Here is a 23,888-nt window from a genome sequence, read left to right on the forward strand (position 1 = left end):
AGATTTGTGCTTAAAAAAGGGGATGAAAACGCTGAAATTTACGATATAGAAACCAGAGCAGATGTCGCACAATATTTCCGAGGTTTCTATTACAGGCGATAAAAAATGGGAGACACACGTGAGAAGGCACATGGGGGACGCGTTGAGTAGTTTTTTTTAAGGATGATGTGAATATCTGCTTTCAGGATAAACATACCGCCTCATGATATTCGATTCGAATGTGTGAACATTGCTCTATTAAAACATATACTTGCAGAATTTATCTTTAGCGTAAATATCTGATTCTAATTTTTGCGCGATATGAAAGATTAAACTATTATTTTTTTTAAATAGTAGTCAGATAAATTTTCCCTCATAACTTGCAGAATAGCAATTTTAAAAGTGGATCGCGAAGGAACGACGGTAATAACTTGGCGTGGTTTCATCGACGTCGCAAAAATCCGCGAGATGTAATTCGTCACGAAGAACGGTATACAAGAACGTAACCGCGATATTTTTGCGGCGACGTTTTCAAAATTGAATTGCTTTGCGTACACGTTGCGTCGCATCCCGATATGTATTTTTTTATTTTTTATTTTTTTGTGCAAAAATGAAGAAATAAATGATATTTACGACGAGCTGTTTTTTAGTGCGGTCGCAGCGCTATATGGCACCGATTTACTATTATCTTTATTTTTTTCGGACATCTTTTCGTATACGCGACATTAAATTTATACGAATACGCATTTATCGTTATTTTTTGTTATCATCGTCGTATTGCTCCACTCGGCGTTCACTGCCGTAGTTTATCGCAATGCAATCTTTTTGTACAATGTCCAACCGCAAGTGGACCAGGTCTCTCACGCGTTCTCTCGCACAAATCCGAATTCGCCAGCAAGCCACGTACGAACATAGTCGTCAGTTGGTTAACCCGCAATATCCTAACTTGCGCTCGTATATGGTCGCCCTATTTGGCCATCACATAATTTGCGTTCTATTGTAAATACAATCATCTGTGGTATACTATTATATATATATCAGTGACTTATCTATTTGTTTTTTATTTGTCTTCTCTTTACATATGATTCGATTTAAAATATAATTCTTGTTCTTAAAAAAGTGATAATAAAAAGATAAAGAAAATTTAGCGATAAGAATGGAAAATAATGGAAAATAAATTTTTCATTGCCGTAATAAAATTTATACAATTATTTTATTCGATAACCGTGAAAAGAAAATTCTCAAAAAATATTAAGAAATAATTGGCCAAGATTTTTAGAATTATACATATAATGTGGAAACTTTGATACATTCAAATAAATAATAATTTGTCTTTTCTAAATTCCCATAACACTCTTAATCAAATTATTAATATGATTATGAAGTTAATATTTTTACATGTAATATAATAATAACATGTAAAATAAAACGAGCGTTCACACGAACGAAAAAATAAAATTTACTGCAAATTATTGCTCTTAAGTTCAAACTTTCAAAATATCGAAACTTGTCAAATATTATTTTTAATAGTCACTATATTACATATCCAGATATCATATTATCGCACGATAATGTTGAATTCGCGATGCCATGATTAACACATTTCGACATGCGAAACTAATAAATCGCGAATATATTAGCGCGCGCTGCTTAGCGATTCGTTATTGCGAAGCATAACCGCGTTCTGTCGGGAGCGAATCATTTAGAAATTTAATGTCATGAATGTTAAGTAACGCCCCTCGTTTGCGTCGCTCGTTAATGTACCGGGGGAGCAGGTAATTCGGTAAGCATAAATTTTAGAGCCGCCATTCCACCGCGCTTTCGGTCAATATTTCAATCATGCCGTGTTCTTATTCGCATTTTTACTATTCTTTGATTGTTATTTTCGTCTCAAAGAGGCCACGCTGCTTATAAAATTAAAAATTAAACAAAATGATGTAGAACTCGCTTAGTTACAATTATTAGATAAAGTTTTATAGATATAGGAGATAGGTATTTTATATAATATTTGAGGGATATTTTAAAATTGTTTGAATTATATCATTATATCTGTATTATCATATTCAAAATTAATATATATTTTGATTGACAATATTCAAATAGCATTCGGTAAAAGGAGTGATAAAGTTATTTTATCGGATCGTAGATTATAGACCGTGATACCAACGTTTATGAATTAAACCCACGTCTCCCGATATTACCGCGATATTGTACGACACGTTATTTGTGAGCAACTTCATAATACGACCCTATCTTCCCTTCATTGTAACATCGACCCTCCGATAATTCTAAAATTGATGTATGAATACACCACACACACACACACACACACACACACACACACACCCCCCCCCCCCCAAATAGCCAAAAAATATAATGTAACGCATAAAAAAATTGTTTTAATGAAAAGATTCGAAATGCAATTTCCAAAATATTCATGAATTTTTATTCTACGACAAAGATGTTTTTCTAAATATTTATCGCGAAAGATAATAATTATATTAACTTGTTAAACTGACGACGATTCTAAATACTCGTATTTTACAATGTTTAATAAATTCCGATTGATATAAAAACTCGAATTATGTTAATTATATATTTTTGTCGACGTTTATTATTAATGACAAATCATTTACTGTCGAGAATCAGTAATATGCACTCTGCATCATACTTTTGTATTTAGTTTGACGTATACGCGTGGAGATGAACGTTGTACGAAGGCACTCTTGAACGTGACATCTTTTCACAAGATTTCAAGGGGATGACAAATGTCTTTTGCTTTGTGGCACGTCATCCAATGGAAAAGTTATTATGCATCATTTGCAACATCACAAACGAAGCCTTGATGACACAGATTACCAACAACAAAATATGAGGAAACGACATTCTAACAGTGAATCGAAAGCGTACATTTACGCATCAAAGAATATATTTCGCAAAACACGAGATCCTTCATTATATAAACTTAATGATGCATCTTTATCATCTCTTTTATGGCGAATTTTAAGAAATCGAATCTTTGAAATCGATATAATGTTTGGATCGTTTCAGCAACAGTTTTAGTACAACATTTTTATTAATATTTATGGCTTTTATCTTTACACACAATCAGTTACTATTATATATTTTTATAAAATTCGTATTTATGCGAATTTATACTCCCTTGCTTCATTAAAGAATCCGAAGAATTGCGGCTGAATTATATATCTCGTGTTCGTTAGACTGAAACGGGCTAAAACAAGCGATAGTGATTCGCGCGATTCGAAGCGGAAAATCAGACTTCGACTATGTAAATCCGTGAATTATACGCCGACCGCGATCGTATCGAATGCAGAGATAGTTTCGTAATAGATTCGTAACTCCTAGTCGCGCGCTTTCGTCTGGCCCGCGGTTGTTCGATCGGCCATCCCTTGGTAATTCTACGATTAATGCGTTCAATCCGTCCCGCATTAATACACGCGCGCTATCGCCAGCACGCGACGATTTGCGTGGAGAACACAATCGGTTTCCCACCGATTTTCTATTGCGTAAACGCGCGAATGGCGAATTCGTTACCGTTACAGATGTTACTAATATCTATATGGGTATCAATAATTCTTGACATTAATCTTCCGACGCTATACCGTTTGCGAATGTAATTTTAAACAATATTTCTATCGAAGAATTGTGTATTCGTTAGTTATTTTTATACGTTACCCGTTTGTCAAAATCAAGCTGTCGTGAGAAAATTTAAATTGTTTGAATTAAGTTTTTATCTTTTAGAAAAATATGATACGCGCGGGGTTTATCGCGAAAACGCTATGAATCATAAACGTATTTGTTATCAAAACTGCTCGGATAAAATTCTCAATATATCTCGATTTTTCGATGGTATTTTGAATAAATAGTAATACAATTATTAGATACTACTACAAATGCTATACAATTTTTATGAGACTCCACGAATAACAGTGAGTTTTATATTAAACAATATTATATTGATATGGTTCCATAAAGAAGTTTATGATATCAAATGACGTAAAGATCATCTTATATATTTATCTCCCCGAAATTTAATTATAACAATTAGAAAAATCTACGATATTAAGACAACAGAGACGAAATATTTTTTTACACAAGTGGCGAAGCATATGAATAATCTTAAATATATATCTCAACTTTCTCTCTTATTTTTTCTCGCTGACAAGTTAAACTTTCAATATTTATAGTTCTCAGAAGAGCGATATTTCTCATTGTCAGAAATATCAGAGAAGGCTGAAAGATTTGTCGATAGCGCATTTAAATATATATATTACTCAAATATATACAAATCATCATCATACTTCCGTCTATGATACCACCGAGTATTTATCTTATCTGGCTTAAGTCGGTTAACCGCGCATGGGTAACCGCGTTATCCAAAGTTTACCGAACTCGGAAAGACGCTAATATAGATATACGCACCCGAGGACGCCGTGAAGCCGGCGTGCATGGCGTACCGCGGCGCGGCCATGTGCTGGGGATGCGGTGCCGGCGGGAGGGTCGCGTGCGACGCCGGGACCGATGCCTGGGGGTGGACCGTCGCCGTCGGTCTCGAGAGTATCGTGTCGATACCGTGAGGATTACTGCCGACGGAGGTGATGGAGGTCGCCGGGCTGTGTTTTCCGCTACCGGTGGGCGACGATTGACCCTGGGTGATGGTGGAGAGCGGCGGTACCGCGATACGCGACAGCTGGATGCCGCCTTGCTGCTGCTGATGCAACGTGTGATGCTGGTGCGACTGCTGCTGCTGCTGCTGTTGCTGCTGCTGATGCTGCTGCTGCTGCTGTTGTTGCTGCTGCTGCTGCTGCTGTTGCTGCTGATGACTCCTCTCCGCCATGGAGTGCAGCGCTGCCAATGGTTGGCTACCGAGCATGCCGCCGCCGGCGGCGCTCAGATTGAGGAACTGCAGAACGTGGGGCGCGGCCGCGGGAAAATCGTGGAGCCAGGGTGGCCGCGGTGGCGGCGGCGAGTGGCTCGAGGCGGGCGGTGGCGAGCACGAGCCGAGCGAGGAGCCCGCGGACGAGCTGCGATCGCCCTGGTCCAGGTGATGATTGTTGTTGCGTCGGTGCGCGTCACTGAGCGACGACGACATGTTCTCGGCGATCTCGAGTCCGCCGCCCTCCGGCGTGGAGCGCGATGGCGGGTCCGTGCAAGCGTCTCCGCTGTCGGCGCAGGCCTTGCCGCTGGTCAGAGAACATACCATCTCGCACCACGCATAGTTCGGTAGTGAGCGAAAAATCTTAACTGGTGCTTAAGAGCCGGATGAGGCGTGCGGCCGTCTTTTAGAGCCGCGGAGGGGGTTTCTCGCGCACAAGGGGATACTCGGGAAGGTATAGACCCTGACTGATGAAGACTCTTCGACGCGCGACGATTTCTCACTTCTGATTCGAACAACGATGCTTCGACTATACACCGATGACACGTCCGGCACTTACCGCGATCGCGATTGTCACTGTTTTCTCGAAGGATGAAGAGCTCCTTCTCTTCCTTCGACCTTCGTCGCTCGCACTCTTCGGTCGCTTCGGTTTCCTCTCCTCCAATCTCCTTCGGGTCAATCACTGATCCCCATGATCCTCCGCGAGCGCACGGCGCGTCGTCTGCGCGCGACAGGCTGGCCGATGCACGTTCCGCGAGTTGCGATCGATGAGGGGAAAAAGTAGTCACACCGCACACCGCGAGCGGTCACCGATTTGCCGGTTCCGCGCGCGATGACATGGAGAACGGAAGCGTTCGGACGAAAATTAGTCGCGGACTGAATTGATCGTTCGGACGATCGACCAGGCGCGCGATCCGGAAGTCGTCGTCCGTGCCGCGCCGACGATAACCGTGAGCCTCGCCGAGTGACTCGCCACGTCGCCAAATGGTGTGCGACCAGGGTGCATCGAGCGCGCGCACTCTTCTCTCTCCGGCGGGAGATCGAGTCTCTCTCCCGTGCCTACGTCCTTGCCCTCGTCCTCGCGCGCGCGTTCCGGAAATCCCGTCAGGGGGAGAGGCAGGTCGGCCCTCGACGCGAGTGGATTGGCGTTCTATCCATGGGTCGTTTAAGTGTTTGGGGGCGGTACTGACGTTGGATTGGTCGACTCGGTGGCGTTTTACCGGAAGGAGAGGTGTTCCGGGCGGGGCCTCTCAATCTCGCGTTAGCTTCTTGTTAAGCGTCTTTCATTGTGTGTTTAAATTCGTAATTTATGATCCTGACTGAATAAAACAAGAACTTGCTGGTTCGCTCGCTCGCTCGCTCGCTCGCACACTCGCTTGTATGTTCGCTGGTTGCCTGGCTGAATGGCTGGATGGCTGGCTGGCTGGCTGGCTGGCTGGCTGGTTGGCTGACTGAGCCTCTTGGCTCTGAGACTGGCTCTCTAGTTTGCTCGACGACTGGGCACCTCTGGCACGACTACGGTGACACTACTGTCTCGATAACTTGCTTCCTTCCTTCTGTCGTTCCTTCCTCACTACTACTACCTCCCCATCTTCCTCTTACCCTCCCGCTTCATTGTGTCTCGCTCTATCTTTCCCACCCGCTTGACTCCTACCTACCATCTATACCCCGGCCTTTCAGCCAGTCAAGTACGCGTAGACACAGAGCAAATCGAGTTATTTGCTGCCGATGGTCCATTTGGCCTGCTCCTCACTCGCTATACGTATGCCGATGCACGCGTCAACGAGAATTCGGTTACTTCATCCCGATGAACCATCGTCGCGCCGCGGCGCGCGAATGACGTAACTAATGTCGGATGAACTCGCCGGCTCTCCGTCTCTGGCAACCGACCAATGTAATGTTCGTCGCTCGCACTCGCTCGTCTATTGGATCCGCGTTTTAGACTCGCCTTCGATCAAACGGATAATTTACAGTGGTCGACTGCACTTTGCGCCCTCGGTTATTGAGCGCCGTGTAGGCGGATTGTGCACTTGCTTCTCTTTCTCTTCCTTCTTCCCTTTACCACGGCGAAAAAAAGTTTCTTTATTCGACGTGCGATCATTTAATTCTTGAACATATTCCTCGCAAATTTCTTTCGCGCTACATATGTTAGCTAAATATTTTTAAACTTGCAGTAAGTTCTTCTTGGTCGCTTGAACGTATATTTGTTACTTTCATACTTTAAACGTAGATTTTTCTGGTCTTATATGTTCCCAATTTTTACAGGTATAAAATAAAACTCAACTTGTGAATTCTATGATATATCTAAGATCGGAAGATAATACTTTGCTACAAAATTTAATTCTCGATAAAGCGTGGTTTGTGAAAAATTGAAAACTCTTTTCGCAGACGTGACATTTTGTATGACGGTTTATATATGCGAGCGCGATATCTGCATCATTAAACGCGCGCGTGTCGAGATCGATCGTTTAAGAGTAATTATGCTAATACGGCCCGATTATGATGAAGGCACGAAATAAGCTTACAGGGTATCATCATTACCACGTTCAAATACGTGCGTATTATTAATAATGAAACAATAATGGATATTATTAAAGCAGCATGACGCAATAATAGCCGGCGAGCAGCGCAGTTGCGAATATATTTGTTGCACCGTATTAATCATCAGTTATGCCCCACGCATTAATACTTATATACATTAAAAACTCTCTTATACAATTCATTTCTTGCTACAAATATTATGTCGCCCATAAATCATGAAAAAATATTTTTTAAATATAATTTTTATTTATAATTGACAAGCTATATTATTTAATAACGACTTTTATACTTCTCATCTTTTATCTTTATATTCTTATACAGAATGCCAAATTATCTAAAATAGACTATACATTATCGTGAGTCGGACGATTATTTTCTTACGAAATATATATTTCCATCGTACTCTCTATTTAATTATTATGTCGATTCTTGTACTTGGCAAGGGACAAACGCGACGCGAAACGGGAAAAGGGCCGATCGGTATTCTTCCGGGGAGAGACGACCGAGCGGGATTTAAATCTATTTTATTTGACCCTGAAGGATCAGTCCTTTTCATGGAGAAAAGCGGCTCCTTTTCGAGGGGCGCGGAGAGGAACGCGGACGGAAGAGGAATTCTCATCGTCCCCCTTTTTCCGTCTTCCGGGCGCGCTTCGGACGCTCTCCTCGAAAATTATGTAAAACTCGAAGAGCAGCAGGTATTGATTCCCATCGCCGAATGTTTTACGGCGCGTATTATTTTCGCGAGGAACAATCATTCGGTCCGACGAAACCGTTCGTATTCCGTTTGCGTCAATTCCTTGCCAGCGAGAAATTCGGTTTCAATCGGGACGATCTCTCGTTACGCGCCGTATAATGGATCACTCTGACGACGAGGAAAATTATTTTCCCAACGAATGCACATACATTCAGCATTCAGATGCGTAACGACGCGTAATAAAGATTCCTCGACGTTGAAATGGAATATTTCTCTTCTCCCGGATTGAAGATTGTGCTTGCGCGATATCTTTTACGTTATATTCTTATTTTTTTAGTATCTCGTATCTTACTTTATTTCATTACTTGTATCTCTTTTTTTTTAACACAAATTGCCTTCTTATATTTAAAGAAAATTTACTGACTCGTGATAAATTATATAATATTACATTTTTCCTTGAACTATATTTTTATATTTTTATGGTTTTTTTAATTTTTACAAATAACTAAATATTGCGTTGAGATTTTTTTCTTTCAAGTTATCGATTATTATATCTGCGTGTGTAGAGTAACTTCTATTGTAAGCTGATGAGAGTCTTTCTTTCGAAACGTTCGTATCGATATCCAATGCGAATTGAGTGGCAATAAAAGTGTTCTTATTTAAACAGCGTTTTCGTGGGATTATATCGAATAATTTGTTAGCTCCGATAAGCGCAATAAAACATACCATATGTCACATGCGTTTGCGAAGTATTAAGTTCTAGTTGTACCGCAGATTATTATGTTTGCTACGGGGCAAGCTTATCTATCAAATATATACTTTTTGCTTTAATAATGAAAATAAAAAGCTACATACGAGAAATTGAAACCATTATACTTGCGACAAAATAAATATAAATAAAATTCTTTAAGATTTTTGGAATTAATAGAAGATGTTCTTGTACATTATTATTATTATTATTATTATCATACTTGTATATATATAAATTTTTCTTTTTTTATCTGTTTGTATTTGCAAATACACGCGAATAATTTCGAAGGCGGTTCCGCGGCCAAACAATCTTTGAATACTTTTGACACCTCGCGTAATCGCTTGGAGATACAACGCGTGCACGGGACATAAATTTGTCGTTAAAAACTACGGCCATTATTCGGTTTCCTCTCCCTGACAGTCGCTATACAAATTCGACTGCTTGTATTCTCGGAGTCCCATCCCTTAATCCTCCCCATCGATGGCTGCCTCTTCCCTAAAGCCCCCTCCCCCTCCTCTAGTGGACCCCCTCTCTCTCCGTTATCCCTACGTTTTAGGGTGGAATTATTATGCAGAGACCAAAGTGTCCCATAAAATCGTGCAAATTACACGCTCCGATGCGTGTCTGAGCTTCATCGTAGTGATTAACTGACAATAACGTTGAAAATCGGTAATTCAGCGGCGCCGATTAATCGTGTATTTACAGCTTGCAGAGGATTCTTTGCGATCGTTTAGGGCTTTACGCGTGCATCAGCTGTCGTGGCTGCTTTATTGCGTGACGATGAGTTAATTTGTCGGAAGATTAACTTCTATTAAAGGCAACAAGAAAAGCGAATATTTATACGCGATCGTATAGTAAAGTTACGGAATTAAATTTCTCAACAGATTGCGAGAGTTTACTTAATATTATATATATAATATATATATATATATATTTTTTTTTTCTTATCGATTTAAGTATAAAGAATAGATGAGTAAAGAGAGAAAACGTGCTTTTAAAGACATGTTGCAAAAATAAAATTACCGCAACTATTTTATTCATTTTTCATTGTTTACTGCTCATTTTTTATTGTTTCTCAATATACTTAAAATATCTTATTATCCATTCGTTGAACATTTTTAAGTCCCCCCAATCGAAATTTTCCTCTCTTCGATTGAAAAAATATCTTGTCCAGATGGAGGATTAACACTCGCTTCTTACTATCTTGCTCTCCCTTGTTAGACTGTAAACGCGGAATTAGCAGTCTGTTCGCACATCCGAGCAGCATCTACTGAAAATCTTCATCTACACGCGAAAGGAACACGTGGAACTCTACCGTTGTCGGCGCTCTAATTCGTATTCACGGCACGACCGCTCGTCGCATGATCACGCCGTATGGATTCGAATCCGAGAATCGGAAGTTTGCGATGTCGTTTTACCGCCTAACTCACGGAGGACACGAAACTTTTGTCGGTGTGCCCCCTCGGCCGAATAATATACGTTTCCGTCGAACTTCGAAACAAGTGTCCGGAAAAAGGGCGACCGAAGAGACGCGCGATCGCCGTTAAACGTGATTTTTTTTCTTTCAATCGATTCGCGATTATTATCTCGCAAATTGTTTTCGAATGGAAGTTTAAAAGGACGCTAAAGGATGGTTGATTCTTAATTCATTATTGCATCTGTGTAAAATGCGGAGAAAAAATCAATAGGCGGCGTTTTGAAGAATGAAAAGTGCAAGGAATATGGGGGAGGATATTCAATGTACCAGTGTCTTTATTTTTATTTCATTTTTATTTTTGAGTTGTCTATTTATTTCAGATATATATTGGATTATTATAGACTTTACAGGTATAAAATAAGCATGATAAAACAAAACAGCCGAGAGATAATTATAGATTAGATTAGAATCTAGCGAGATAATAAATATTATTTTAATTTTTCGTTTTCTAAATTTCAAGAGAATTAAAACAAAAAATATTTACGAAATTTATCTTAATTTATCATATTTATATATGTAAAATTTATCTAGTACTAATAAAATGTCTTTCTTGGTATTTACGTGTTAATTTACCTTGCGGCAGGAATTCTGTCTCCTCGACATGCAATACATAAATTCTTCCACGCAATATATATACTTATACAATATGTGATATATCTATATATGTATACTACAATGCACGTATTCTTCTACAGGCGCTTCCTTCCGGGACTGTGACGGCGGAAAATGGAGCATCGAGTACGCGGCGTCTCGTCTCGACATCTCGGGGGGCGGCCTCGGTAAGTGTGACCTAATTTTACGGAACATCGGCTCTTATTAATGACGCAACGAAGCGAGGGGCAGGTGAAGATAGCTATATAGCTAGCTGTCAGTGAAGAAGTCATTTCGCGCGGACACCGGGCCCCGGGCGCCATTGTCCGCTTGTAACACTCGTCACACGCCGATGATTGCATTATATTAGGCGTGTAGAGTCGATCGTTCGCCCGTGGATAATCCATATCATGGCGGGCCCGTGCGGCAGTTATTCCCTTATTCATCTCCCCCGTAATAGCCCGGGCTTTTTGCGCCGGACCGGGATCGCCTTTGCAGTTTGGCTGCATATGGCCAATATTGTTTTATTTCTACCCCGACATTATATCGATCGACTGCGTCGTAAAGACGTCGATCTCGCAACGAATATGATTTTTCGAGGACCGAGGGGTGAGAGTTTTTTGACGATATTGGCTTCTCTTTATGAGACATTTTTTCTTAATTTAATTAAAATTTTTTACTCTATATATATATATATATATGCAACATACATACATTTAGGGGAGGGCATTTAATTAAACAAATACGAAAATTATTGTTTCTATTATAAATATATATTATTTGGCTAATAGAAATATTCTTAGGTAATACAAATGACATTTGTTTAATGATTTTAATCTCGAGTCGTATTCGCAATATTGTTAATGAGGTATCTTAACCCTTTGGGGAAACCATATCGCGTAAGCCTCATAATTCATCTCCGTGTAGACGGTAAACAATAAGGCAAACTTCACGAAAACATGTGGTAATGCCGGAAAGGATAGACATATATTATTGTATGAGATAGTTGTGCTAATTCGAAAATGAGAAGATCCATCCAACGTCAAGAAATTTCGTGAAATTAATATGCACCGGCTGGTACAAAGTGTGGCGGACACATAATTTTAACCACAACGGTCCGGAAATACGTACATACATACATACGTGTATTTAGCTCGAACATTATATCAGCTGTGAAATTAAATATTATTTCATTTCTGAGATACAATTTCAGATACACTGCATCTATATTTTCTTGAGATATACCAATTATTCATATCAACTATATATATATTTTTTTTTTCAAAATCTTGAGAGAAACTATTATATATAGTTTTAAACACAAGCATTAATGTATAAAATGTGTTGTTTTTACGATATTAAAACCCGTAGCAATAATAGATTCAGCATCAATGACTTTTCTGACGCGGCTAGTGTCGTGGAAATAGACAGCGAATGATCCGTCTTTCTTAACATACTATTCGTCAGAAAATAATTCTACTACCCTCCCTGCTCATATTTTACACGCGGACAAAACGTGTCTCGAAACGGCTATTCCGTGTGAGAGTCTCCGACACAACGGTGCGATAGAGAACCAAGTCCTATCCCGGATTTAGCCGGGTAGCCCTCTCGACTTCAAAGGATTAGGCGAAGGATGCGATAGCAGGAAGCCGAGATGTTTCTCGTTCGGTTCTTCTCTTTTCTTCTTTCTTTCTCTCTCTCTCTCGCGTGTAGTTTTACATTTCGTCACATTGTTGCGCCGACATTTATAAATGCTGGTCCAGCGGTGGCCGATTATGATGACGGGCAGGAAGCGGGGAAAAGAGTACAGGGGGACCGGAGATGACGCTAGTATGAATCGTAATACGATGGGACGAGTGTGATTCAGCGAAATCAATGCGTCTTCAGGAATACTGAAACGTTTATTAGTGACGCTTCATCATTTCGCGATAATATTCGCGGTCACCTCGCCGATTAATGAGCCGGGGGCTCATCATCGCTTTGAATACGGTTGGTATCCTCCGCAGAAGTCTCTAACAGCCGTACATCCTCCTTTAAAAACGTATTATCGCGCGCGAATGATCCGCGCCGAATAATATTTTAATGAAATTCGAATTGAGATGGTTGGTATCATGTTTTCATTTCATAAACAACGGTTGCGCGAGATAAGCTAACATCGATACGGAAGATCGCTTTATATTGCATTAAGATTTAACAAAATTTATCAGTACAAAGAGATATATTAGTCAGCGCGAGAATATATGATAAATCCGAGAAAGAGGTTCCAAAGTTTTTCTATATGTAAATTTCATACAGATATAACGCGCGAATGCAAACATACTATCTAATTAGTTTAACTGATAGAGTTAATGTAGATAACTATTTGCATTTGTAACTATATTTATATATTCGCTTCAATGAGTAAACAATTAATGCATACAATTAACATACAGATTATTATACAGGCTAATCGCTGTTGAATTTTAAGTGCAATCCGCTATTTATTGATATTGATTCGGTCGTTGAATCAGTCAATTCTATAAATAATTACTAAAAAATAAATTGTATATTTGTTCCATTTGTAATTTGTATAACTTTATATTATCTTCAAGATATTATACATATAAAATATGAGTACGTTTAGCAACATAAAACTCTATTGAAAATTATTACAAATTACAATGTCACGAGAATATTTTTACTACGCGCATTCCTTTTTATTAATCACATAAAGTCAAGTCTGAAACTCACATTGTATATAAAAGAATAAGATATTCTTTTTAGCCATATATATATATATTTAATTCTTTATCAACAAATGTAATTTACAATAAACCTACCTATTTTTCTATCATTTTAAGCGAGAAACGCGTGTCTGAGACAGCAATTATCTTTTTATAAATCATAAATTTGATTTTAAATCACCTTCGCCAAAAACCGCAATCTCCGATGGCAACGTATAATGTGTGTGGCGCACAAAATATCAAATTGCAAAACAGCAATTGTAAAAAGTGCATTCCAGTAATCGAACGTTCGATTCCGAGTGCGGGTAATCGACGCTCCACAACATCGTAGCGCCATTAATGGCCTTCTGGTGATCAGTGCTTCTTTTCTAAGGCCACTTTATATATCCACAGCTGTAAAACGCTTATACGATCCAACCATAAAAGATCGAAACGCATATATTACGCGAACAGGTCGTATTGTATATATCGCGATACACACAAAACACACATATGACGTTGAAGACCAAACGAGATCACCGGGACGTCGTTTTTACGATCAAACCATAACTACATTCGTCAGAATTATTTAAATTTCCCTACGTTTCAAGATATTAAAATCGAGAATCATATAATGCGGTCCCGTATTAATTGTACGTTTCCGTCAAATCTGTTGAAGCTTGAACGCGCATATTCACGGTACGCAGATCGATTTACGATTTATTGGCGATACATCGATATTCGCATTATTTTGGCATTAACAGATAATCGAGGCGAATCAATTATATTAACACACTTTTCCATCTTTTTTCATACAAGGTATTTAATATGAAAGATGTGGATAAGGATACTCTTTACTCGTTAACAATATTTTAATTTTATTTTATTTCATTAATTCATAATAAACTTTACCATATACCTATATAGAACTTTAATAAAATTTACAATACAAATAAAATTGATAACTCGCGTCAGGTGTGAATTAATGTCAGTCTCATATAATTGTGATAAATAGCGTCATAATTGAAATTAACTGAATTGAAATTAATTGAATTGAAATTAAATTTTAACTGTACTTTCGATCGCTTTGTGCAGTAAGTAGAAAAATCATAATTGAGGGTAGATTTATTACAAGTTTAGCTCCGATCTATTCTCATTTTCGACGCCGCGTGCGATCGCAACCCGTTTTAGTTACTTCGCGCAACACACGATGCGGTTCACGCTGCACCCAAGTTAGGTGTAAAAGCGAGACTTGTAGCGGTGTGCGTGTCGCCACCGGCCATCAGATACCCTATGAATGGACCTATATAACGCTCGGATGCTTTCTCCATGCGCTCACGATGACTGATAGAGGAAGGACACTGACTTAAGCCTGTTTGTCGGCCCTTACCAGCTCCGGAGCAGCAGCTGTATCCCCTCCCTCTCCCTCTCACCCTCTCGTTCTCGTTCGGGGCACCGGATCCTTTCAGGGGGCTCCCAACAAAAGCGGCTGTCGTATTTGGACAGTATTAGCGTTAAATTTGGTCAATGAAATGGTTTAACAGGAGACTGCCGTAGAATATGGTGCTGGGGGGAGAATCTACCTTTGATCCGAGAGAATTTCTCGTCGCCGATACGTGATTGGCACAATTGTGTTATAATAATGGAAAAGTGAAGCGCAGTAGCGACACTTTTAACTCTAAAATACGATTAACATTGCATTAAAACTAACTATACAAATACGAAGGAAAATTCTCGTAGCAATAGTTTATTTTTTTTATGAAGAAACGTAAAGAATTACACACACGCAGTATGCACATTATTACTGCAAAGCGCAGCACAAGTGCAAAGGTAACTACAATGTGACCGATGAAAGCGAGATGATTAATCATGCATGCACTGTACACTTCCGGCTTGCTATATGAACACAAGAATAATTGGTTCGTTCAAGAAACATGATGCACGTCTCGCCTTCAAACAATTAAGAGCTCGTTATTGTATTCGGTTATTTAAATTAATCACTTTTTTCAGCCACAATTACCTTCGCGATTATCTACAGAAAGAACGTTTTAAAAGAGTTACAAAATACAAGCATCAATTGTAACTGTGAATCTTTTATCGATCAAATTAGACACGAGAGCATAGATTATTTTTAGTTAGTTTTACTAGAACAGATTTAAGAGACGTATAAATTAAATTAAATATTATAAGCAAAATTGTTTCAGAATTATATTCGCTATTTTACACTTAACACAGATGAGATAATTAACGTGGATTTATAAAATTAAAAAATGTATTCTAAAATAATGAAATTAATCTCCCTGCTACGATTTTTTTAAAGAAATTAACTTCTTCAAGAGAGAAAAAAATATATTTGCATGAAAATACATTATAGTATTAAAAATAAAAATTTGAAGAAAGCAAATTATATACGCCACACGTCAACAAATTCGCACGGTGTATAAATCATTCTTCTTTTTTAACATTAATTGCTGCTATGTACGAGAATATACTGCGTGATAAATTAATAATAATACAGTTAGATAGACGGAGTAATTGGAGTTAACTGATAATCCTGACTATTGTATCGCCATGTTTTATTGTTATTACCGAGCGTTGTCTATACGGATCGAGGGGACGGACAATAAAGGGCGCGGGGGTTGCGACACTTAAAAACAAAATTCACGCCGTTAAATCGAGCTGTACGATCGCTATCTACCCATCCAGCAGCAAATCTCGCACCCGCCGCGGCATCCCTTCCGACATGGGAGAACATTTGAATTCTCCACTCTGCCTCCGCCCTTCTCTCTCACGCTGCTGTTTATATCGCGGATTTCTGACAAGGGTGCCAGGGACATCCGTCTCGACCAAATTATCCTAAACAAATTCTCCGTTGCCTTGTCGCATAAATTTCATTCGTTTGTATATCGATGCGTATATTATTATGTGTGATAGAAAAAGATTAAGTAGTTTCTTAATCAATAAAAATTGTCATTAATTGTATGAATATATAAAATATGAAATTTTTGCTTATTCAGTTATAAAATATATAATTCTACTTAAAGACAATGAAAGTTATGAAGCTCATATTATGCTAAAAAATTATTTTTCTGATATTGACATTCTTTTTTTTTTTTTTTTTAATTTAAAATTAATTAGAAATATTTCGGGAGAAAATTTGATTTATATATATATTAAATTTTTATTCGATTAATTAGAAAAAAATATGTTCGATTTTTTATGAATACTCTTTGGTTGCGCGCTTTTGAAGTATTAAACTCATCGATGTGTGGTTGAATGCTTATAAAAAGCATGTACGTAGTAATATACATACTTATTTTTACACGGAGATTCAATTATTATGGATGAGCAATCATTCATCGGTATTCCCCTGGCTGAGACGTGGATTCGTTACGCGCGACGCCATCTCGCCGTTATTATTATTTATCCAGTTTATTAATTCCTTAATTCCTCCGGCATCCCGGCGGATGCGGCGTCGTACGCACCGCGGAATAAAGACGGGGCCCTAATGCATCAATGTCATCGCGAGCAACATTGTTCCCGGCGCAACGACTCGCGCTCCTAACGACGTATTTATGACGTCACGTTGCGGCTTAAATAATAACCAGTCGGTGATGGATGGCCGCGGTGCGGTGCGGCGCGGTGGCCGCGTAGAAAACCGACATCATTATTGTGATCGGAGAGGAAGCGAGAGAGAGAAAGGGAGAATACTCACCCCCGACTATGTCGAGAGTTCTACGGTAGATTCCTCGCGATCTAGTATACAATGCATCGCACAGCTAACAGATGCAACTAATCTCTTCGTATTAGCGAGAGCTCGATCACGCCGGTCTCGCTGTCCTTCGTCCTTCTGGTAGCCCGCAGGACACGCCTCTGATCGGTGCTCGTGCGATTTGGTCCTGCACAGGGTGTTCCTGATCTAGCGAGTCACCTTTCACACATGGACTAATTTGATTAATCTGGAATCGTTCTTGCCTTAACAAAAACGTAAAGGGATCAATAGCTCTCACATTATAAGCGGTATATATTCCTCTGTATATTGTGTGTGAAAATTGTATTTTCTAAGAGAAGAAGAAAGCTAAGGGATATTTTTGTATATATATTTTTTTATTATATATACAGATTATACAATAATTAGAAACATATAATTTTAATTTATTCATTCTCTTCTTTTTTAATTAACTTAGTATCTATCTTAATAATCAATAACAAGACCAATAACAAATAAAGTTCTATTTTTAATAATCTTCTATTTTTTAAAATTACGTTTAATAATATAAATTATAACAATTATATTCTTATTAACCCTAAATCAACCAAAAGTAACCCTCCGCGACAGAAAGCACTAGAAAATATGATGTACACTCGTGGAATCCAACGACAGGGCCCTCTGGGCGGGACCCTGGACAAAGCATAGTCAGCCGCAGGTTCATTACGATCTCGACAAATCGTATATATATACCAGAAGCCGGGGAATACCCCGTATGATTTATAGCGCGCGCTCTCGGCCAAGGAGAGAACGAAGTGTCGAATAATCTGGTTTGCGCGGATCTACCACGACCGAAAAGAGAGAAAGTGAGAGAGAGAGACAGAAAGAAAGAGAGAGAGAAAAGAGGAAATGACTCCCGCATTGACTCGCGGGAGGGAACGAGGGGGACGAGGGCTCGGAATCTCCCCGCGTTCTCTTTCTCCGCTCTAGCATTTATGTCCGTGCGCCTTTTTCGGGAGGCATCCGGACAAACGATTCCGGAGCTGTACTTTTTCAGTCACGACGACGCGGCATAGAAACGCATCTCACACGCGACACAATGGCCGAGAGAGCATCAAATTAGGCGGCGCAGGTCAACTGCATGGGCGTCTCGGTCTCCCCTCGTCTGGTTCGTGACTTTCGGCCGAACTCACTGCGGGCCGAAACATCGTCGACGGCCGATCTTCGGCGCGGGGCCCAAAACCAGGGGTCCCGGTCCCCCCCCTCCGGATATAGGGTTGCCCTCTATAATGCCATAATACAAATAAGCAGTCAGTCGAAGTCAGTCGCTGCTATGCGCCCCAGCCACGTATTGCCGCTCGTCGGTCTATTATAGTTCTTGATCTCTCTCCGACCATTATGCGCGTTCTGCCTCTCTTTCTTCGTCGTCCTCTTTCTCCTCTCCACCCTTCTCTACTGAATCGCGTTGCAAAGTCACTCGCAGCGAGCTGTACTACTACGGTGTGCTGTGTAACAGTCGCTCCCTGCCTCTTTTCATCCCTCACATAAATGTACACGGTGGATATACACGGTGTTTCGTATAATTCGCTTTTAAATTTTAATACTCTTTTCTTTGACGAATTTGCAAATCGTTAATATTTTTTATGGGGGAGATTTGGAGGTATTGTTATATTTTTATAAATCTTAAATTAAAATTCTAGCAAAGTTCACTTAAAATTAATACAATTCTCTTATTAATTATTTGTCACTGAAGCCGAATCGCTGATCGTTTATAAATAATTCAAAATTTAAAAAAAAATTATAAAAATTTAATAAATCGGAGGAGCAGAACACCCTGTATATAACACCACGTACACGAGCGCAATCGCACCCATGCAGTACATTCTCTTTGTATGTTGAACAGTCTGCAGAGTCCCTTCGCTGCGCTTTCGGATCATCGTCGGTGGTTTCGCATTGATGTCCCTGCTCGAGAGCATTGCGATCAGGACTATGACATGCTTAAAGACCCCCCCGTTTGTTTCTTCAACACCTCGATTCTCACGTTGCTCTTTGTAATAATGAGCCAAGAAAGACTTCTCTGATTTGAATATTATTTAAAGATTATAGTTTTGAGAGATTATAATTTTTTTGCTTTTTTTTATCAAATATTTTTATCAATTTTTTAGAGCTTCGTATTTAGCTACTCTTAGATTTTAAATAATTTATATAAGATGTCTAAACAATTATAGATATTATGCACACACACACACACACAGTTAATTTTATATTATATGTATATTAAAGATCTTAAGCAAAATTTTTATATAAAAACATTCAAATTCTTATTCTCTCATAAATTGTAACATGACTTAACATTTTTTACAATAAGCTGAAATTATAATTCTGAATATTTATGATATTGCTACTTTCGCAACTGCGTATTCGAGAGAACGCAATAATGTCTACACGATGTCGCGGTCGTAGGACGTAATTAACATGCCGTAAAGTTTCGTAAAGATCGGAAATCAAATGGTTGTTCAGCTCGATCGAGCGAGCGCGCGAGCGGATGGGATTAAATGAAAATTCATGCCTTAAAGTTTATAATGGAATTTACCTACCTATTTCGCCTTTTTTAACGAGAAACTTTACAAGCCACGGCTGCTCAACGCGGTAATGCCGGCGGAAACTTATTTAAAACTCCTCATATTTCGATATGCCCTTCGCTCCTCCCCTGTATCTCTCTAATATCCTAAAATATACACGTGACATGGCGTTAAATGGAGAATCTCACTTTTTGCGGAGTAGGATATAAAGGATGTCCTAGATTTGTCAGTGTCACACAATACAAATCAAATCTTCAATCACAGATTTTTCAAGGTTGACTTTTTTTCGTTAGAAAAAAATCAGACTTGAATCTTTAAAATAGATACACTTTCTTTACTTTTTTTATTTGATTTTAAATGTTTTATTTTATTTTGTTTTATATATTTTATTTGATTTTAAATATTATAAAACTTTTAAATCGAAAATTTTATCTTCCATTAATGAAATGTTTTGAGAATCATTGGAATTCGATTAAATTTTAATCAGTATTTATATTATGTGCTATACATTAATTATTGATTAATTCAACTAATATAATTATTGAGATATTTATTTTATATAAAATTTTATATATATACAATATATATAAAATTATTTTATATATATACAATATATTGTATATTATCAAATTGCGTTCTTTTTGTGTGAAAAGTGCAATAGATCATTTCACTAACAATCTTTCATCGCACAATTCACGGCACAAAACCCCCAATTTCCGCGATACATTAGCTTCGCGTCGCAAAATGCATCCACTTACGCAAGAGACGCACCCCCTTCTCTTTCGTCGTGATAGACGGGGATAGAGACGGCGTAGGCAGAGATCTATCGGAGAGAATTAGTGAGATCTACAAGTTGCATCCCCGCGAATGAGAGAGAAAGAGAGAGAGAGAGAAAGTGTGTATGTGTGTGTGTGTGTGGGAACGGACTTAAACTACCGAGCTCCCGATTGCAGATTTTCCCCCCATCTTCGCTCCGGTTTCACGGACGCATCCCGCGCCTCCCTCGTCAGGAATTCTCCCTCTCGTCATTTACCCTCTCCCTCCCCTCGGTACCCTTGTTTCGCTCTCGCCGATTTAATCCGGGATTCAGCACTCAATTTGGTGCGTTACACGGCGGTTTGTATGCCCCAGCTCGAGCCTTACCCGCCACATCCGCTACACATACAAACATACACATACTCTCACCCTCTTCTCTCTTCTCCTACGCGTCCCTCCCGCGCGTATTACCTACCTACCTACCTACCTACCCTTCGCACACACAGGAAGATATACGTAAAGACATCATACATACATACACATGGCAACCCGCCCATATCCCGGATCGTCTCGCCTCTTGTTTCTACTCTGTTCGTCCTCGTTCTCTCGCGAGCGAAGACCGCTACACGCCGTCTACCCTCTTTTTCCCCCCGTTTCTCTTATCCTCTTCCTCCCTCCTTTTACCCTCTTCCCCTTACTCTGTCCTCGATTTCTCATTCTCTCTTTCTCTTTCTCTCTTTCTTTCTGTCTTTATCCTTCGTTAGCGTCTCTATATTTCCATCTTTCTCCCTTATCCCTTAGTAGTCATCGTTTCTATCCTTGAGAGCAAGCACCCCCGTCTCAAGCCCTCTTTCTATCCCTCTCTTGTTGTCCCGAGAGAGAACACTTGCCGACGCTCCTGATGTTTCCACTGTCCGTCTCCTCCTCTCTTCTCCACCGCCACCGACGCAAACGGCGTCGTCACCACCACCGATGTCGCCCTCCCATCCCTTCTTCAACGGCACTACTTGAATCCGACCTACGTTTTTCATCCCCCTGTGTTCCCCTCTTCCTTCCTTCGAGTGGAACCGAGCGAGCGAAGGCGTCGTCGTTGTCGTCGTCGTCCCCTCGTTCGCATTTAAATTAGATTAGATAAGTTAATCAATGCGGTATTCAAAGTAAAACCCGGGATTTCGTGTCGGCCGGCAAGAGCGAACTGGCGCATGAGGGTGAAAGGAAGGAAGAGGGGAGGAATTATTGGCAGTTATAGGAACGCGATCGCTCAATCTTTCGCGGGGGTCTGAGGTAAAAGGCAGGGATAAACGGGGAGGGAAGGTTAGTCGAATGCATGCTTTTACTTTTTCGTGTATTGAACTGAAAAAAAAAACCGTAGAATCCTTGATGCGCAGTCTTGATGGCTTATCGAAATTTATAGCGAGTGATCGAGTCTCGTCGCGACGACGACAATCATCGTGATTCTCAGCTGAATTCATCGAATCTTTTCGTGGATGATCTTTTGTACACTTTGAATGTCTGACGATGGTATCATCAGTCGTTGTCAAGGTCGTAATTTCAGGGGATGTTGCGGTTGTTAAAGATGTTCGATCGGTCGGATAATTAGGGTGAAGAAATAGTGTACGATATATGTATCATTTAGCACGTGTACAGAAGAGAAAAGAGTAGAAGTGCGTAATCGCATTATTATAGTATCATAAAATCTCAATGATTTATCAGTAACTAAAAAGGTTTTATTTTTATTTTATACATATATATAATGTATGTATAAGAATTTGTAATTAGATGAAACTAAATAGTTCTTATTATTGGAATGAGATGATAAAAAATTATTATTATGCTATGGGACGTTTGATGGATTTTTAAAATTTAAGTGCAATCTATATTATTATTTAACATACTTGAAAAAAAATTTCAGAACGTAATCTATATTAAGATTTTTTTATTAATTCTGTGTGCAGGCATAAAATTATTATTTTAATAATATTTTTGGATTATTAATTTAATTATTAATATAATTTTTGGATTATTATCAAGAATTTTACATAATTTGATTTGTGTGCATTTTGTGTAAAACAATACTGTCGTTAATTAATTTCATAAAAGCCAAGAGCTATTGTACTTTCTGCGCATTAGATATACTCGTATGTTTGGTAAAATGTATTCGTAATAGTAGCTTGCATTTAAATTTAAGATTTATTTTTTGTCGCGCGAAACGAAGTTGGAATACAATCAGAATTTCTGATAAAGGCGAAAAGAAATCCGATTCATTTGGCCGGGAAACGCTTGGCCGGTTGCCCTAACGCGACACCCCTTTTAATCACCAAGAAATGTCTACTAAAAGCACTCGAAGCCGCTCGAAAACATCGAGACGACCCACAACTTTAATCTTTCCCCGTTGTTAGTACTCTACGAGTGTCTGGATGTTCGTTCCGTTTAAAAGTCATATTTGTTTCATAAAGGGAACGCGCTACGGGTGAAAACCGCACATTCTCCACCCCGATTTACGCATGCATTTCCGAGATGAGGGCGAGACTCCCCTAAATTTCTTACACGCGTATATATTTGCTGTGGATTTACAGAAAATAACGCGGATTATTCTTGTACTGTCAGTCTTGCATTATAAAATCTTAAATCTCTAAACAAATTGATAAAGATATGTAAGATAATTGAGGCTATATATATTATATAATAACAATTGATTCAATTTAATAAAAGATTTGGATAAAAAATATCGGAGAAGTCGGAAATTCTGTTAAGAAGAAAAATAATTAATTTCTATTTTTCTGAGATTTTTTTACTCTTTTTAAAAATTATATTGCAATTCATATAAAATTTTCCTTTAGTTCTCATTAAATGGAAACACGATATACATTTTGATTTAATATAACAACATTTATTCATCTTTTAATTATAAAGTTTATAAGCAAAACTTTTATTTAATTGTAGGATCGCGTTCTCCCGCTAAACTAATTTACTTAATGCGGGATTTAAACGTGATATCCGTTTGATCAAACTGCAATTAAAGTTCCTTCTATAAAAAGATGTAATTGTATTTAATTATATTATCGCAATTTTTTTAAAAATCAAGAGTAGCGCATATAAAATCTTATCGTCATCTGTCCTCTCTTTTTTAATAATATCTATATCTTTTTAAAAGCACACACGCTGCGTGTGATATTACATTAAACAACGTTTATAAAAATATATACATA

At 38.9% G+C, this 23,888-nt stretch overlaps 2 protein-coding genes across 2 annotated transcripts in view; one reads left to right on the plus strand and one right to left on the minus strand.

Moving 5' to 3' along the window:
• Window positions 1-5,898, minus strand: part of Hgtx (HGTX homeodomain transcription factor) — a 37,262-nt gene extending 31,364 nt beyond the window's left edge. Inside the window, exon 1 of the mRNA XM_083042897.1 lies at window positions 4,423-5,898. Coding sequence (XP_082899023.1) covers window positions 4,423-5,203 — 781 coding nt within the window. The 5' untranslated portion in view covers window positions 5,204-5,898. The remainder of the gene's footprint in view (window positions 1-4,422) is intronic.
• LOC145938945 (BRCA1-associated RING domain protein 1) overlaps window positions 1-23,888 on the plus strand; it is a 162,000-nt gene that overhangs the window by 22,780 nt on the left and 115,332 nt on the right. Inside the window, exon 3 of the mRNA XM_083042896.1 lies at window positions 11,035-11,118. Coding sequence (XP_082899022.1) covers window positions 11,066-11,118 — 53 coding nt within the window. The 5' untranslated portion in view covers window positions 11,035-11,065. The remainder of the gene's footprint in view (window positions 1-11,034; window positions 11,119-23,888) is intronic.

Source organism: Prenolepis imparis, unplaced genomic scaffold (genome assembly GCF_030444845.1).
Source record: "Prenolepis imparis isolate NDT839.2.m4 unplaced genomic scaffold, iyPreImpa1.0 SCAF_7, whole genome shotgun sequence".
NCBI lineage: Eukaryota > Metazoa > Arthropoda > Insecta > Hymenoptera > Formicidae > Prenolepis > Prenolepis imparis.